General features: G+C 37.9%; 4 protein-coding genes across 5 annotated transcripts; 2 read left to right on the top strand and 2 right to left on the bottom strand.

Annotated features, from left to right (window-relative positions):
* On the bottom strand, window positions 1,495–5,586 carry LOC18789530 (ultraviolet-B receptor UVR8). Of its 2 annotated transcripts, XM_020564443.1 has the most exons (7): window positions 5,192–5,586; window positions 4,354–4,397; window positions 3,935–4,217; window positions 3,487–3,836; window positions 2,976–3,377; window positions 2,425–2,809; window positions 1,495–2,078 (listed from the first exon to the last, which is right to left on the bottom strand). In XM_020564443.1, exons 3-7 carry the CDS (start codon window positions 4,160–4,162, stop codon window positions 1,836–1,838), a joined length of 1,608 nt encoding a protein of 535 aa, XP_020420032.1. In that variant the 5' UTR covers window positions 4,163–4,217; window positions 4,354–4,397; window positions 5,192–5,586; the 3' UTR covers window positions 1,495–1,835. The 2 variants fall into 2 exon arrangements, with proteins under 2 accessions (XP_020420032.1, XP_007222374.1); XM_007222312.2 differs by lacking the exon at window positions 4,354–4,397 and having other exon boundaries at window positions 5,192–5,585.
* Window positions 9,589–13,084, bottom strand: LOC18789926 (ALBINO3-like protein 1, chloroplastic). Its single transcript, XM_007223015.2, has 9 exons — window positions 12,349–13,084; window positions 12,176–12,236; window positions 12,026–12,099; window positions 11,820–11,924; window positions 11,371–11,478; window positions 11,102–11,205; window positions 10,726–10,932; window positions 10,268–10,646; window positions 9,589–10,063 (listed from the first exon to the last, which is right to left on the bottom strand). The coding sequence occupies exons 1-9, from the start codon at window positions 12,880–12,882 to the stop codon at window positions 9,980–9,982; spliced, it is 1,656 nt and encodes a 551-aa protein (XP_007223077.1). The 5' UTR covers window positions 12,883–13,084; the 3' UTR covers window positions 9,589–9,979.
* Window positions 13,718–14,595, top strand: LOC18790277 (photosystem II core complex proteins psbY, chloroplastic). The gene has a single exon (XM_007223430.2). It carries the CDS (start codon window positions 13,886–13,888, stop codon window positions 14,483–14,485), a length of 600 nt encoding a protein of 199 aa, XP_007223492.1. The 5' UTR covers window positions 13,718–13,885; the 3' UTR covers window positions 14,486–14,595.
* On the top strand, window positions 16,129–17,748 carry LOC18789239. The gene has a single exon (XM_020554736.1). The coding sequence runs from the start codon at window positions 16,739–16,741 to the stop codon at window positions 17,531–17,533; it is 795 nt and encodes a 264-aa protein (XP_020410325.1). The 5' UTR covers window positions 16,129–16,738; the 3' UTR covers window positions 17,534–17,748.

Raw genomic sequence — 18,171 nt, 5'->3', positions numbered from 1 at the left:
AAAACATTTAATGCAAGTTTTTTTGGACTAACTTAACTATATTATTATTTTCAAATACCACTTTTGATCCTTCAAAAACTCTTCATATTAATAACTTTCAATGATTAAAAAAAAAGAAGAGGATATTGTTGTAAAACGAACAACTTTTCATTCTTAATACCGCACTAAGAGCACCCACAATCATGCTCTCTATTTTTTAGTTAAATTTTAGCTTAAAACATAAAAAAGTTATTTTATGAGCTCTCCATAAAATTTAAACTCCAATCATACTATCTAGTTTAGGTCCATCTCTATTAAAAAAATAATATAAAAAATAATTAGCATTAATTAAAGGTTTGAAATACTCTTTAAATAAAGGAGCATTAAATTATAGGAAGCTGCTAGGAGTCTTTCCTCTCTCCTTAGATTTAGGAGCTCCTAAAAATCTCCTTATTTTAGGAGGTGGATAAGGAGCATGATTGAAGTTGTATTTTTCCAATTTCTCTCAAAATTTTGTCTAAAGGTAGTTTAGGAAGTATATTGTGAATACTCTAAGAGCATTGACAATCATGCTCTCTATTTTTTAGTTAAAATTTAGCTAAAATCACACAAAAATTATTTTAAGAGCTCTTTATAAAATTTAAATTTCAATGATATTCTCTAGTTCTGGGAGTCATAAATACTATAATTTTTTTTAAACAATATAATTGTTGCATCACTATTAAAAAATAATATAAAAAACTAATTGGCATTAATTAAAACTTTAAAATAAACATAAAACAAAACAGCATTAAACTATAGGAAACCACTAGGAATCCTTTCTTTCTCCTTAGATTTAGGATTTCCTAAAGGTCTCTCTATTTTAGAAGGTGAATAGAGAGCATGGTTGGAATTGTATTTTTACAATTTCTCCTTCAAATTTGTCTAAGCAGGTGATTTAGAAAGTCCATTGTGGATGCTCTAACCAAGCATAAGAATGAGAGACAATGACATTTTCTAGTCCTCATTTCCCACCGTTCTCAAACATGAAAATGAACATCCTCCATTCTATCTCGTGAGATTAGACATGGGAAGTTTATTCCCAATAAGTTCAAACCAAACAAGCCCGATATGTACATGGTGCCTAACGCCTGTGAACCAGAAATTTGGACTTGGGTAGAAGACTGGGCCTCCAATTCTTTTGCTCTGTGGGTTTTGGGCCTAATATTCCCAGCCATCTGATCCAATAAATAGTCGATGCAAAACTCAACTCAGAATGAGTGGCAGAAGATCTAAGTTGACAATCAATTTTCATGAACTCCATCCTCATGTTTCATTCCACACAAAAGCTGTCTGCCCACCAGTTCAGAGCTGGGGCATACTTCTGTGACCCAAGTGGACAGTGGCCCCCACAACTAACAATTCCACCGGCCAAGCAAGCATTGCAATATTTTGACTTGGGTTGATCAAAGGATAAATTTAAGCCAACATTGATCTTAAAAGGAGAGGGAAAATGATGCATGAATTGAATTACAGTTTTCCCCATTTTTAACCCAAGCAGATAAATTATCAATTTAATTGAGATAAACAAGTTATGAGATGAATGAACCTTGACAAATGTATCAGCTATTCAACTACTTGAAGCCTAAGTGCAAAGCCAACATTTTCAGATATCAACAACCATTTAGCATTTGTCTTAGGCCCCTATGTACCCCCCTACAGCTTCAAACTTCACAATTCTTTGTTTCTATGTACAAAATAGACATGGAAATGTAAACATCAAATGCAATGCGTTATGATGATGATAAATTAGAGGATAAAAGAAGCTTGGTGGTGGTGTGGCAAGGAAAGCTATTGATTTGATACTGTGATGAACTCTATCTGAGATCAATATCAACCTGCTCTGGATTTCCCCTTTCAGTCTGGTTGGCAACAAGCTCAATGCCAAGCTGCCCTTTGTCCCCAGCTCCAAATGCGTATAGCTTCCCTGATTCAGTGAGTGCAAAAGTGTGAGCGTTCCAGTATATGGAGTTGGTGAGGCTGATCTGTACAACCCGCTCATTCACTTGCTTCAGCGATGTCACAAGCTCTGGTGCCAACACATTTGCATGCCTATTTCCCTGTAAGATACACAATACACTTCAGTGCAAACGTGTGAATCTTACTGATATAGGAAGCAATAAACAGGTGGTAGTAAATGTGACCAAAAGCAGAACATTTTTAGATATACTGGGAAAGCATCAAATCTATTTTAGGATGGTCAAGTCATTTTATAGCTATCAGATGATGATTTGGTTACATTTCGGAACAAGTGTATCAGATTTCTGGAATCATCCACCATGTTCACAAATTAATTTTACATATGAACTTTCTGCTATGTGAGTTAAGAGGCAAAACCTTCGTGTAACCAAGAAAAACAGCTCAAGTAATATATGAAATAGGAAATAATGCAGTAATAACCAAGACCTGTCCGTCGGTAGCAGTACTATGTCCTAGACTAGCTGATTCTCCGCAACCAAATGAGTACACATCACCATCCTTGGAAACCACAAAGGTTGTGTAATCCCCTGTAGCAACATGCACTGCTTTCACATTGCTCAATGCTTCCACAACCTTAGGAACTGATTCACACTCCTCATTCCCATGACCCAAGCACCCATAACGGCCCCAGCCCCATGTGCAGACCCGTCCATCCTGGCCCACCACAGCAGCGTGCCAAGCACCAGCAGCAACAACCATAGGCTGAAGGTTCAGAAGCTGAAACTGCTCAATAAGTCGGGGTTGCTTCTCATCAGTTCTTGAACCGTGTCCAAGCTTCCCACCCAAGCCACAGCCAACAGAGTAAACAGACCTGATATGTTTCCAGATCATATAAACAAGTAATAATAACATAACATTTAATGCAACTACTGTAATAACAAACAACTTTTGGGGTCCAAAAACAGGAAACTTTTTTTTGTTTGATACAATCAGAATGCTCAAAGCTATCAAGACAAACAGATGAAGACAATCCTTACATGCCATTAGGTTGACAAGCCAGAGCAAGAAGGTAGCAGTATCCCGCTGCAATTTGTACCACGGGTACATTCTCAAGTGCGCCCAACAAAGGATGGGGCTCAACATCATTTGGCTCAGTTTGGTGACCAAGTTTGCTATCGTTGCCCCAAGAAAATGTATATACCCTTCCCTCTCTTGACAACACGGCTGTGAAGAAATTTCCAATTGCAGCTTGCACCACAAATATATCTTTTAAAGATTCAACCAACTGTGGAGTAGTGACCAGCTTTGATCCTTGAACCCCGTACTCAGTTTCGCCAAAAGAGTCCTTTCCAAAGGCATAAACTTTCCCAGCATCACTGATCAGCATTGTCCTGCCAGCCCCAGCAGCTGCTTGAACAATTCGAATGCCTTGCAAAGATCTGCAACATAACGGAGTTCCATTAACTTTTCTTTTAAGTCAACTATTTCTCTTTCCTTTTTCTTGCATTTTACAGAATCAGGTCTAAGGAGTGATCAAGAATTGGCAACCTGATTTGCCGAGGCCGCCATTCCTCTTCAGTGGTGCCATGTCCAAGCTGTCCTGAGCTGTTAGAGCCAAATGAATAGACAGTTCCTTTTGAAGTTACAGCAATGCTGTGACCCGGCCCTGCTATTGCCTGTGATTTCTCCCTTCTGAAACATGCCTCTCCAGCCAACAAGAACTTCAGGACCAGTTTCCATGAACCCCCACACCTTTGCTTCAATTCTTGACGTTGCTCAGCTGTCATTGGCTTAAATATACCTCTCTTTTGGCACATGTCTAGAGCAGCAAGCTCTGATATGGACAATTCAAAGTCAGGAGCAAAGTTTGCAGGCTGCCTGAAAAAGGAGCATGTTGCCTGCAACACACACATCCAAAATTAAACCAGCAGCATTATCAATTCCAAGAGTTAAAACACCGATACATTACCAAACTTGAGAGCAACAGGTCACTTGCCTCTAGCTTTGCAAGGTCTTGAGGATCCAAATTGCATGCAGTAAGGACATGAAGGACAATGGAGGGGTTGGCAGCTAAAGGGAATTCTCCGGGGATGGAGGTCCCAAAGCAATGGCGTTGCCGCCTTTCGAATGTTGGTACAGGAGTGGCAACAACAATAGTGGTAATTGGCTGGTCAGGAATGTTATGGTATTGTATAGTTGGGGTTCCGCTCGCTGTGGCATCCATTGGCACTGCCAAAATTCGCAGTGGCCAAGCTTTGCAAACGAGAAGTTCTAAATTGCTGAAAATTATGAAATATTGGTACAACAATTACCACATTACTCCTCTCAATTATCCAGCATTAGCATCTGAAGTTTTAAAACTTGAAGAAATTCTTGCTAATTTTATTCACGGAGAATCTATGCAGGGGTATCTACCTTGACAAATATGTTTATTGATCAACAAACTTCAAGTCTCAAACCTACAAATAAAAAAAACATACCTATAAAAAAACTCTTTATATGACAGCAACTACAAGAACAAATATTGCAACAAGTTATGTCCAATCAACATGTCATAAGAAATGGTGTCAAAGAAACAGAACAGAAGGTATGTACTGGACTTGAGGATTCAAAATCGTTTACAACAAAAGACCAAACATCTGCAAAATTCCAAACCAGAGAAATTCACAACCCGACCATTTTGATCATAGTGCAACCAAAGCCAAAACCGCAAATTTTCAGACTTTCCAAATGAATAGGGGTTAACAAAGAAACCCAAAACCTTAAAACAGTAAAACAAACTTGAGGTACACTAAAAGACGGAAACTTTGAGAAGAGGAATACTAGTCCTCCATGAATGGATATTCCCACCGTCAAAAGACAACCAAAAAAAGGAAAGAATTTTGACATCAAAGGCGAAAATTTCATCCACGTAAACTCATTATAACTGACACGGGTCAGATTAACCCGATCAAAATGGACCAAGCAAGCAAAATCAACCTCCATTTTTTAATACCAATAACAGGGGTTGCAGTTACAAGCAAACTTTTTTGCCAAGAATTAGCCAGAAAGATCAAAAATTTTGGCACACCTAGATCACAAAATCATTAGAAAAATCCAAAACCATTGAGAAAACTTGATCAACAACCAAAATAAGCCAAGAGAGGAAGAATCTAGCAAAAACAGAACACAAACACATGCTTAACCAAACTTTTTCAATTCTGCATTATCATCGTTATAGATCGAGACCCAACAACTAGGAAATGAATATTACATATCAGAGCAACCCACGATTCCTGAAAACCCATCTGCATCCGTCAACAATTGAAGAGAATTTGACGTTTTTCTTAGACAAACACAGCAAAATTTGGATCAAATTAGAAGCAAAGAAGTGGGCTTTTTGATCAAAAAGGCTCTCTGTTTATCCTAGAGAGTGGTATGAGATATTTCTCAAAGGATTTAGAGATAAAGAGAGAGGAATTTTGGTCTTTTGGCTTTGAGAGAGTGGATGAATATGAATAGTTGAGAGCTTTTTTATTTTCTTTTCTATGGGGATTTGGGAGGTGAGGTCTCTCTTTGCTTGGGTGGTGATTAAGCTTTTACTTGCTATATATTTGTAGTATGCTCATTCCTACACGTCAGCTTCCTCTTGACTATGGTAACTCTCTCTCTATAAATTCTCCTCCAACAGATTTATCACATCCTATGGTTTTACGAAAACTAAGGTGAAAACTATGAGGAAGATAAGAGGATTATATAAACTCCCCGACTGTCCCTTTATAAACATTTTACTCATTGAAATCATTTTCAAGGTCTAATTGGTGAATGGTGACAATTAATTATTTCATTTTGTTATTGTTCATGACGTTTTGGAATCAAATTGCTAGGGTAACGTGTGCTTCCTTCTATCAAGGTGAAAGTAATAAGAACAGTAATTTTGTTTATGAGTTTTAGTTCCAGATCACTTAAAAAATGAAGATGTTTAAGTCTCGTACATTACGATCGTAGCATGATTATGTGGTGTTTAAAATCTTTATAGTCCAAATATTGATATTTTTTTATACTCTTCTAAATGAAATTATATGCACTTATGCTGTCAAGTAGGCCACTGACAGCATCAAGGAAATTGTTGCACGTAAATTTGTTACATCATACATGAGTTTGAGTTTGAGTTTACCAAAATTCATGTGTTGCACTGTTGCTTGAAATGAAACTTGAAACTACTTTGCAACTCAAACAATAATTTCAGAAAGAAAATATATCTTTATTAATTTGTACCCTCTAGTGTGGATGCACAATGGTCCCAATGCATAACAGGAGCATACCAACTAGTGCTAATCTACCTAGCATACCCTCACCGATGGCTCTAAATTAAAGGTCATTATTATTGAGGAGAGGTCAACAATTCTATAATATATACCAAAAGGATTTTATTTAACCCAGCTTTGAGTGTCCAATCTGCCTGAATATTTGTTGTATTGAGTGTCCTCATTGTATCCTTTGATCTTTTCTATGAAGCTACATAACTGTAACATGAGGACCTTCATGCATTTACAATTGAAAGTCCTCCTCCATGCCAAAACATTTCGGTCCTCTTTTTGCTTTATTATGAAAGGGATCCAAAACTTCAGTTACAAGCATATTCTAATTGAGAAATTTTTCATGACAGGTAACTTTTCCTTTATCTCTCCTAAAAAGGTCTAAATTACACCTTGATCGATCGTCTGAAAGCAACTTGGGTTGGGTTGGGTTGGGTTGGGTGGGTCTGTCGATCAATGAGCCAGGTGTTAAAGGGACACACATGCAACTGAATTAGCTGTCAAAGGCACAAGGAAACACAGGCTTTCATTATGCAACATGTGTGAAAGACAGAAGCTTCTTGCATGCCGTGAATTCTTGCATAAAAACCCGATCTCATCATGGAAAAGGTTAAAAGGTAAAAATCATGGTTTCTCTTTTTAATCTCGCCATTAAGCGCCATAGATATAGTTATCATTTATCTTTCCATTACAAGATCATCCTTCCAATTAAAGTAAAGTAGTATATTAGTTCTACTCTTTTCTTTTCTGCTGTTTCCTTTACCAATCAACATTAAGTAGGTGAAGTGTACGCCGGTGGAGAGACTCCTTCATGCAACGAAGATATCATTTTTTGTTATTCCTGACCAATAGCACAATGAAATGCATAATAATTTTTTACGTGTCCTTGCATTATTAGTCGAAAATAATAAAATACTGTTATCCTCGTTACAAGAAAATTTTTCTCACACCGGTAGGTGGGCACTTAACCATGCATATATAGGTTTATGTTGGTTAAAAGAAAAATCATTTCGTAAGTATCGATGGATAAGAAAGATGGCCAATACCTAAGTACATGTCTGAAAATACAAGTTGGTAGATCGAATGCATTTTATGAATCCTACTTGGGAACATTCAGACAATGATGATGCAGGTGAGGTGTATAAAATGTATTATTTATATAGGTCGTATGTCATCCAATGTCGACATGAATACAAGAAGGGGATGCAGCAGTTGTTGTGAAACAGACAGCACCATCGATCTGTCTTATAAATGTAAACTCATATTAATCTCTAACATCGTTCAACAAATACTACACCTTAATCAAAAGGAAAAGTGTTGGGGACTGCATGAACCCTTTGTAGTTTTAGAGGTTGTTTTTGTTCTGTCTATCTATTAATTCCTCTTTTCATGGAAAATTAGATGACATTTAATTAAGGTGGAACTTAATTGTTAATCGAGTGTGGTTAAAGCGAATGCTCTTCTGTCCGACCAAAATTAAAGGGTATCGTGCATGTGTGTTAATTTGTCATGTGAAATAGTACGAATAGCTAGCGATAGGGTTGAACAGACTGAAGTCAAGCTTAGGGAGCAAGCTAGGATATGATTACCTTACTAATTATGATTAGCGGTTTTTAATTTGTTGAAAGCTTCCATCCAAATCCAACTTAAACATTGCGATTTACGGCAGACCGAATGAAAATGCGTGCCATGCACTAAATCTGCATGTGTAGTGTGGTGTGACAGCTATACCTTGCATTGCATAATATGGTTCATGAAAATGGCGAGCTAATAATTCTAACTTTGGCAATTGGTTTTACAGACTTTGCCTGCCTGCACTGCATGTCGGATTGTTTGATAATTGCAGACAAAGAAACTCATTTGTGCTCTCAACTCTCACCCACCGCTAACTTTTTTATTTAATGAGAACAAGCAGAATTTCATTAATAGGAGGTTCTTGTATATAATAAATTCAGTATGACAGTGAGTAATAACGTTTACAAATTCAAGTCGAGTTTATTCAAAGTTAACATATAGAAGATTAAAAAGACCCTTTACAGTATCAGTGCTACAGAGAGACCTACCACTAATTAAGCAGCATTAATTGCAACTAATGATTTGTAGGGATACACAAAACAAAATCCATATGTATACATTCAGAGTAGAATTATATGCATAATTTATGTGCTTTGTTTATCCAGATTGTCTCGGAATATTACATCAGGCCCGTCCAAGACCAGCCCATTAAATTAATTAACTAATTCATGTTGCCATCAATTATTGTGATTTTGACAAGAGCTTTGGGGAGATAAATAGCAAGGCTAAAGCTAACACAGTTGTTGGGGAGATAAATATAATTATAGTAATTATAATAACACACTAGTCACTGAGACATGTGCGTTTCACGTAGATTAGAGTAAACAATGACTTAAGTATGTATATAAATAACTTTCGAATTAAAGTGATTGTTGTAATTGCAGAATATTTTAGTATCTCAGGTGAATTTAATTTCTATTAATCTTACCTATTGTTTGATTGTATAATCAAGTATGTACCTTTTTATCAATAGTACTAATCAGTATTAATATATAAATGTTGACACATATGAAGTTATTGAAGTGAATAAGTAGTAATTAAATGGAATTTAGGGTAATTATATGAGTTTATACTCTTAGGTAAAGAAGAGAGTTAAAATGATTTTTTATTTACGTGAAAAGTTTTATAATATCGAGAGAGAGAGAGAGAGAGAGAGAGAGAGAGAGAGAGAGAGAGAATATCTTAGCTTAGTAGAATATGCAAAGTATCACACTTATTCTATTCGAAGAAAACATCATTTGTAGGTTACCTTCTACGTGTACGCTAAGTCAATAAACACATATACACGTAACTTCCACCAGCAGAGAGGACTCCCGCTAAAAGAGGACAAAACCTCTGAAGCCTGGAAAACTTATGCTTGTATGAAACTGGGATAGAATTACTATATTGTTTTGCTCTTTTCAACCAATTATGTTATGTTAAATAAAAAAATTATCACACGTACATTATATGAAATTGAGATAGCATTACTACATTATTTTGCCTTTTTCAATTAATTATGCTATGTCAAATAAAAAAATTATCACACGTACATAGCGTAATTGGCTGATTTGTTTTGTTTTGACTATCTTTTAATTGATGAAACCTATGGCCACGTCGTTTTTCCTTTTTGTTTTTGTCCCTTTTTTTCCTCCTTTTATGAAGTCATCAGTTCAAATACAGCATACAGTCAAAACGACAAAAACCACGTGGGTAACAACAGGGAACTCAACAAGGCAGCCTGAGAAAATCACACGACAAAGGACCTCCAAATTAACCAGCTGAAGACTATCAGAAAGAAGCAAAGTAACGAGCTGAAATTTTATATCATTTATTCGTACGTTGTGTGGTGACAAAATGAACATGAAAAAGAATCGAACACATCTGCTTAATTTCCTATCCATTTCCCTTCTTCTCATCTAATCTAACCAAAAAATAAGGAAATTTTTGTTACAAAGATCATACATGCCATGCCACCGAGAAGCAGAAGGCAGAGCAGCTTTTTTCTACAGGACACATTCAAAAACTTGTTACAGCTACACAGCAAGAATCCAAAAATCTTGTTGATCCCACTCATCTGTCTCAAATAAAATATACACCGTGTAATTGCTTTTGAATGTCTGGGTTGCTTTCAATCTGATTAAATTGACTCACCAATGCTATCTCAACACTGCTTACACTTTGGTTGGTCACTCCCCTCTCACTTGATGTGTGCCTTCTCCAGAAACTTTTGTATCCACAGTGGTCGTGGAAGTTCGTACTTCAACAGATTCCTGAAAATATAGAAAATTTGGCAATTGCTAATCAAAAGGTAAGCCCAAAATAATGCAAGCATACGTATGTATATGTAAATAATACACCAGTTTTTTTTTTCTTTTTATCAAGTCAAACAATTATAATAGAGGCAATCACTAATCGGAAGTCTAAAATAATGATGCAATGCAGAGTACAATATGTCAAAGCATACTTCCAAATACCTTTCCGTCTCCTTGACTCTCATCCGACTTCTGCTCATCCCTCCTTTCAACCTCTAAATTAGCAGAAACTTCACTGTTTTCCATCTTCAACACAGACACTGTGTTGTGATCTTCTTTCAAGTCCTGTATAGACCGATCACCATTCACAGAAACTCCAACATCAGAGGAACTATGGGTTGTAGTCTGAGAATGACGTTCTTCACTCTTTTCACCAACTAATTCAACTGCAGCTCCATTTTCATTATCAAGTAATCTGGCTTCTCCTTCATGTCGCCCATTAGTTATTTGTGTTCCCTTGGCTGCTGCCTCTTCAACTTTTCTCTTTTCTTCTTCTCTTTGTTGTTTTCTCCGAGCTTCTTGCTCCTTTATCATTTTAAATCTGGAATATCTCAACAGATTAAGACTGAAATAGTAAAGTGCGGCAAAAACATAGAGAAATGGGAAGAAGGACTATTAACCTTTCACCAGGCCGTAGACCCTCTGGCGTCAACTTTTCTTCTTGTCTGGTATCCTTTTGTGTTAACTTTAATTCAGACACAGACTTTTGAATTTGGGGTTCACCTTCCTTGATAAAATTATCACTTAATTGACTAACTGGATTTTTTGCACCCCCAAATTTTTGAAGCCATACTTGTTGTGCTGTGGTCAGTATGTTATTTGTGAACCTGCATAAACATATCTCAAATATGTAAGATAACATAGGCAGGACTATCACCAAAAAAGAATGTTTCCACTGTCTTCATGATGCAGATTTATGATTCACTACAATTCCAAAAAATGCAAAACATAACTTCAATGGTGTTCATAAAACAAAAGGGTTTTACATCTACTCACCAATAGAGACTTAGACCAGAAGGCACTGAAAGAGCAAAATAACCAATCATTAAAGGAAGCAACTTGGTAATAACTTGAGAGCTCTTCATGTTTGGATCGTTACTCTGAAAGTTATAACACGTGTTAATTAATAAACAAAAAGGATAACGCAAAAAGAATAATAAATAATAAATCTGACTCAAATAAGAAATCATTGTATCAAGAAGATTAGACCCTAGAAGTGCTAAGTTTATCTAACCAGGTCAATCTGGACCACGGAAATCACTGACCTGTGATGACTGCATGATTTGAACAGATATGTACTGTGAGACAACCAGCAAAACAGGCAAGGCAAGATATGCCAAGGTGTCTGACCATCCAAGGGGTGGATGGCCATCCTGAGAAATTTAACAGCAACCAAAAGTAAATCCAAATTCCACAAATCATAGGTGGTTAGAAATCAGATATCTATTAAAGCAAGCATCACAACCATGAACTTTCAAGTGCATCGAAAAAATTCTTAAATAAAAAGACAAATTTAATAGTAGGACACCAGAAACAGGAAACAGAGCAATTTGAGATTTGTAAAAAGCGACAATGAGCAGAAGTGTTCAGTTACAAGATTTTTGAGTTTGAACCAAATAGCTACTTAGTTTCAAGGAAAAACTTGTAAGATGGAATGTTTTGGGCAATATCTAGAGACAATGGAGTGTTTTAGCTTGAAGGTGAAGACACTCACTACAAATGGAAAAAGCCAAGAGATGCCACTTCCATTTTGTCGAGCAGCAACTGTTGTAGGACCAGCCAAGGAGGGTATCCAGAAGAAGCCTTCTGTAAGGAGTCCCTTAATAAAAGAAATGTTAAACAGTTATGCAGAGTTGAAGGAGATAAGGGGAGAAAAAGGAAGTTTCTAAGAATCAATGAAGACAAATAAGAAGCTGGTACCTCATCTGCCACATTTGAAAGAGCTCTATATAACCCAATCCATACTGGGATTGTTGCAAGCGTAGGCAGGCATCCTGGCACAAAAAGCAGAATAATAAGATGGAGCAATAAATTAAATTTTAGAAATTACAGTTTCGAAAGAAACTATACCTGCCAAGGGGTTTATGCCAGCTAATTTATACAATCGAGCAGTTTCAAGTTGAATTCTCTCCTACAAGTAAAAGTTTATAACTTGAGCTCATCAACATCAAAGATTCAATCAATAATGAATGGGTACATTTTAAACAATGTGAAAGAAAGATGGTATGAAATGCAATTTGCACCTGATCCCCAGCATAGCGTTCTTGTACAGCTTTCACTTGAGGTTGCAAGGACCGCATAGCCATGGCAGACTCAACCTGTTTCTTGGTCAACGGGAAGGTAGCCGCTTTAACAAGGAGGGTCAAGAGTATGATGGCGAAGCCATAAGAGTAGGGAACGTGCACAGCAGAGAGCCCATCTTTCAAAAACTTGAGAACGCTTTCAAGGTAATTGGTAATCCCAGAAAGCCAATCACTGCTCTGTTTCGTTGTACTCACGCTCTCCGTCGACGACGAAGCTGACACCGCCGCATCGGCCACCGTGTAAAGCAAGCTCTCGGCTCTGTCATACAGCTCCTTCAAGACAGCTCCGGCGTCTTCCGGTTCGGGAATCAGACCCGGGCCGAAGCCGAGCCGAGCCACGGCGAGCGAGCCTCGGAGGAAGGGCTTGGGTTGCGAGAAGCCGTAGTGGTGGTGAGTTCGAGGGAGGAGAGGGTTCGGGGGCTTCGGAGTTGGGACAAGGACAAGGCTTGGTCGAAACGAGGATAAAGTAGCCATTTTTGAAGGGGATTGGGATTCGAATTTGAGAAATTAGAAACCCTAAGAGCTGGAGCTGGTGCAGAGAGCTGAGTGTGGGTTTAGCATGTCTTGCTTGTTGACGACTGACTGTTCGGATATGCGATTCATGCGAATGAGGATGAACCGGAAAGGTCGGCTGGGCTTTCCATTTTCCAATTTTACGGGACTCTTTGTGGCAAATTGACCAGAACGGCAAAATATCTCTGTAGAACGACTTGTCGTTTAGCTCTCACCTATTAGTTTTGGATTGGTTGTGAGCTTTGGGCTTCGGCTCCCCTTCTGTGCTTCAACTTTCAAGTTTCAACCACTGCCCCATTTGACAACCATCCATGGTGATTGATGGTAAAAACCCAAATTAGGTGTTCAAAGGCTTGGCATAGCCCATGATATTGAATATTTGTTCTAGAGTCGAATTCTATTAATTCACGTGTTATAATATAAATAAATAAAATATTTTATATTTTATGAAGCTACAGTATAATATTAATAAATAAAAATGCATATATGATAACATGAGTTTGTTACATTAAAAAATTTATCAACTTTTCAAGTAATCTACCATTTCCTGTGCTAATTAAGTTGTTGAATTTGAAAGGAATAATAGAGGTTAGGGGACCATGTATGTATCTAGACCATTCTAGAGCCTCATGACTAACAAAGAACTTAACAAGTTTGTGGTTTAGCTATCAATAAAACTCTGTTTACAAGAAGAGATAAGAAAATGTTGTGGGGGTATGAATATGAGGTTCTTGTTTCACCAATCACACTCTCTAGATAAGAAAAGAATCCACATAACACATTTCTATTGGATCCCATTGCCCTGACTTTGCCCCACATCTATATTTTCCACATTTCCCCACTACAACCAACCATTGAAGCCCATCATCTGATCTCACTGCCTTTACCAATCCCTCCCCTCTGCACACCTGAACATCAAGCAACCAAGCAAGCAATCCAAGCTCTCCACAGAAGCACTAAATCAATGGCAGCAACCATGGCTACAATGGCAATAATCAATGCCAAGTGCATGAGCACCAACACCCCCAAGGTCGTCACCAAGCTAACCACAAAACCCACCTTCCTTCTCTCACTTCAAAACCTCCCAAAAGGCCTAACCTCCTCAAAACCAGTTGAAATTCCCAGCATCAACATGTCACCTTTGGCCAGCACAGCAATTGCTGGAGCCATCTTCTCCACCTTGAGCTCCTCTGACCCTGCCATGGCTGCTCAACAGATTGCCCAAATAGCCGAAGGGGACAACCGTGGCCTTGCTCTTCTGCTACCCCTCATTCCAGCCATAGCTTGGGTTCTCTTCAACATCTTCCAGCCAGCCCTGAACCAGATCAACCGCATGCAGAACAAGGGGGTCATCGTGGGGCTTGGGCTTGGTGGGTTGGCTGCATCCGGATTCATTTCAACACCACTTGCCTCAGCCAGTGAAATTGCCATGATTGCTGCTGATGCTCCTGCTAATGACAACAGGGGCCAGCTCTTGCTGATTGTGGTTGCTCCTGCCATTGTTTGGGTCCTGTACAACATTCTACAACCGGCTTTGAACCAAATCAACAAGATGAGGTCTTAGTGAGATGGGAAATGGTCAAGGGTGCGATGGCACAATGTTAATTAATTTACTTGTAATATTGCAACTTTTGTTAATGGGATTAATTAATATTCTCTCTTTTCATATTAGCAGATTTTCTCTCTCTCTCTCTCTCTCTCTCTCTCTCTCTCTCTCTCTCTCTCTCTCTCTCTGTTTATATGCTAGCCCAAGTGTTCAGAGATATATCTTATTATCAGTAGGGTTTGATGTGTAACTAACTACTGTGTATTATCATATATATAATTCAGAGGTTTTCACAAATTAAATATAATATACTAGCAATCTCTATCAACTCTGTATCAATTCAATTCTAATCATAGTTCACAAATCACACTTTCTTCTTTTTTTGGGGCTTGAACCGCAAAAACAACTAAATGTTGGAATAAAGGTCATATCCAACAAGAATTTGGTCATCACAGTTGTTTGGGATTTGCTAGGATTCAAGTAAGATTAGAATTCAATTGGAATTGGTACTAGTCCCGGTGTCTTTATAAAACCAAATATTACAATTCTTAAAGCACCGGGACTAATACCAATAGAAGAGGTTTTTATTTCTCTGTGAATTTGGTTCAGAGTTATAGGCATATCAGGTTTATCTTGAGGATTTGTTGATGAATAGAACTCTTTTTCCTTTTCTCGCTTTCTCTGGACGTTTAACACATGAAATGGAAGGTCCTGATTGATGTTTCATTGTTTGTAACTGATCAAGGCGCAGGCTTGAACAGAAGAGATGGTCACACGCAGGTCGAATAGCCCAAGCCAAAGAGACAAAGCCAAAGACAAAAGCCAAAAAAGCGTCCATGTTTATCACTTTGAGTCGTGCTGCCTGCATGCGCACTTACATGCCACGTCTCCCTTTTTCGTTGGTTGCTTCATTTACAATAATCTTCCCCTGGCCGTTTTCTGAAGAGAAAGTAAAGTTAAATATAATATAATAATTAATCTTCCTTAAAACCATGTTGCATTTTCATATTAATTAGTAGCATATAGTTTTGTTGCTCGGTCCATTTTACTCATGCAATAATGACATCTTGCATGCACTAACTATATTTTGTTCCACACCCAAATATATAAAATTAAGGCAAAGGCATCGAGCCAATAAGGAGGTTTAACTATGTCATATGTAACTCTTTGCATCATCCATCTGTTAATATTCAACTTGAACACATATAAGAAAAAAATCAACTTGTACTAGCTAACTATATATATATATATGACAATGACAATTTAAACATTTTAGCACGTAAGTTGTTATCTGAATTGGGTTAATTGTTTTATTAGTTCCTGAATTTAGACCCGATTTGCATTTGAGTTCTTCAATTTCCAAAATCGTTTAGGTGGTCTTTTAACTTCACTTTCGTTAGGACAATTATTAACTTTTTCTGTTAAATGCAAGGACAAAAATACCATTTTGTTCCTGCATTTAACAGAAAAGTTAACAAAATTGACGGCATGACCATTTATCCTAACGAAATTAAATTTGAAGGACTACGAGAACAATTTTAAAAATTAAAAGACTCAAATACAAATTAAATTTAAGTTCAAGAACTAATAAACGATTAACCCATCTGAATTTGTTATTTACATCTCTATAATTTGATAACATTAATATCTATCTGGCAACATAGTCGGATGTGACGTTACTCTTTTTTATTTTTGGTCATAACATTACCTTACCTTTTATATATTATTCACTAGTTTACCTTTACCTAGGAAACAAATACTACAGTAACGATGCTTCTCCATTATGGAGAAGTCCCGCTTTTTACCGTGCGATGATTTGAAAGGTTTATATCCCTCTCCTCTCTTTATTTTTTCTTTTTTTTTTCCTTCTCTCTCCTCTCTCTCTTCCCTTTTGCTCTCTGCAGTTTTCTTATTCTCTCTTCCAATCTCTGCAACTCAATCCCTCATCACAATATCTGCAGCATAATAAGGATGTGGTTGTTGTAGAGCACAGTGATAAGAGGGCAATGTTGATTTGTGATCCTGAAACGAAAGAGAGGGAGGCAGCGCAAATGTTTTATTTCTTTTTATTTTCATAAAAGAGTAAATTTGGAAAGAAAAAGCAAACTTGTATGACGGTGTTAATGACATAGTTTAAAGTGTTACACGTGTTATCATTAGAAAAGAGAAAATTCAAAAGAGAAAGTTAGAGAGAAAGCTGTTAACATTCCCGTATATATCATCTCCTTCTCCTTAAGGAATTGGAAAGTTCATGCAGACTGCAGAGACAACATGAAAACCAGCACTCAACCAAAACTTCTCACTTTCAAATACGTGTTTCTCTCTCTCCTTCTCACTCTCCCCATTCTCCTTCTTGTACTCCGTCTTCAACCTCAAAACCTCCGCTGGACCGCCGCCTCACCCGGTAACATCCGCCCGCCAACCGTACCCAACATAACCACCCGAGGCATCCGAATCCGACCCGGCTACACCTCGTACGAAGCCTACATCCAGCGCCAGGTCAACAAGACCCTCAACCCTAGGCTGCGACAAGTTTGGATCACCCGCGACTGGGACCGGAAGATCCAAGTCTTCTCCCAATTCTTCCAGAACCTAAAGCGCCGGAGCCTCCTCTCCAACGACTCCAAATCCCTCTGCATCGGCGCACGAGTCGGCCAGGAGGTCGAGGCGCTGCGCCGAGTCGGCGTGTCCGACTCAGTCGGCATCGACCTCGTGCCCTACCCGCCGCTGGTCGTGAAAGGGGACTTCCACAACCAGCCCTTCGGCAACGACACCTTCGACTTCGAGTTCTCCAACGTGTTCGACCACGCGCTGTTGCCGGACAAGTTCGTTGCGGAGATCGAGCGGACGTTGAAGCCACGTGGCGTCTGCGTTCTACACGTGGCGGTTGCGAGGCGGACGGATAAGTACTCGGCGAATGACCTGTTTAGTATCAAGCCGTTGGTGGAGATGTTTCGGAGGTCTGAGTTGGTTCAGGTTAGGGAGATTGACGGGTTTGGGGCTAACACGGAGGCGGTTTTTATGAAACGGGAAACGGGATACGGGGAACACATCCAACGGTCTTGATTGACCCAATATTGCCTCTCTCTCTCTCTCTCTGTGCAAATATTTGCAATATATTATTCACTTCAAATTTTTTTAAAAAATCTCTCATTTAATTTGGTAGAATTACTATGATGTGTGCATATAGAGACGTCTATTAGAAAGAAAAAAAAAGATTGAGCCGTTTGTCATTTTATGCTCGTTGAATTGATCGAATGAATCAAATTTTGCCATCAAAATCATCAAATTTATTGTCTAATGGATAGATATGCTTTGATTTTTAATTAATTATAATCAAAAGGGCATTCGAACTTTGGATATGTTGCAGGGTACTAGAATGATGATATACATTGATTATTTTTACTTTGGAGTATTTTTTTTAAGGATTTTTTTTAAAAAAAAATTTAAAGAAGTAGGGTTTAGGGTTAATTGGAATATACTATGCCACCAACTATGTGCTCAATCAATGGTGCATACAAAAAAAAGATTAATGGGAACATGAAGGATGGAGCCAATTATTGTCTTTTGCTTAAATCGAAATTCTCCTTTGATTTGAAAAAGGATTAGAACAAATTGTAGATTACAAAGCTGGGATCCAATTGTAATGGCCCCAATGCATGATTTTGTTGGCTAGTAGCATAACATAAAGCTAAAAACTAACG

The sequence above is a fragment of the Prunus persica genome, chromosome G1 (genome assembly GCF_000346465.2).
Source record: "Prunus persica cultivar Lovell chromosome G1, Prunus_persica_NCBIv2, whole genome shotgun sequence".
In the NCBI taxonomy this organism is placed as follows: domain Eukaryota; kingdom Viridiplantae; phylum Streptophyta; class Magnoliopsida; order Rosales; family Rosaceae; genus Prunus; species Prunus persica.
The sequence above is the reverse complement of the archived record's forward strand: the minus strand, read 5'-3'. Positions and strand labels throughout refer to the sequence as shown.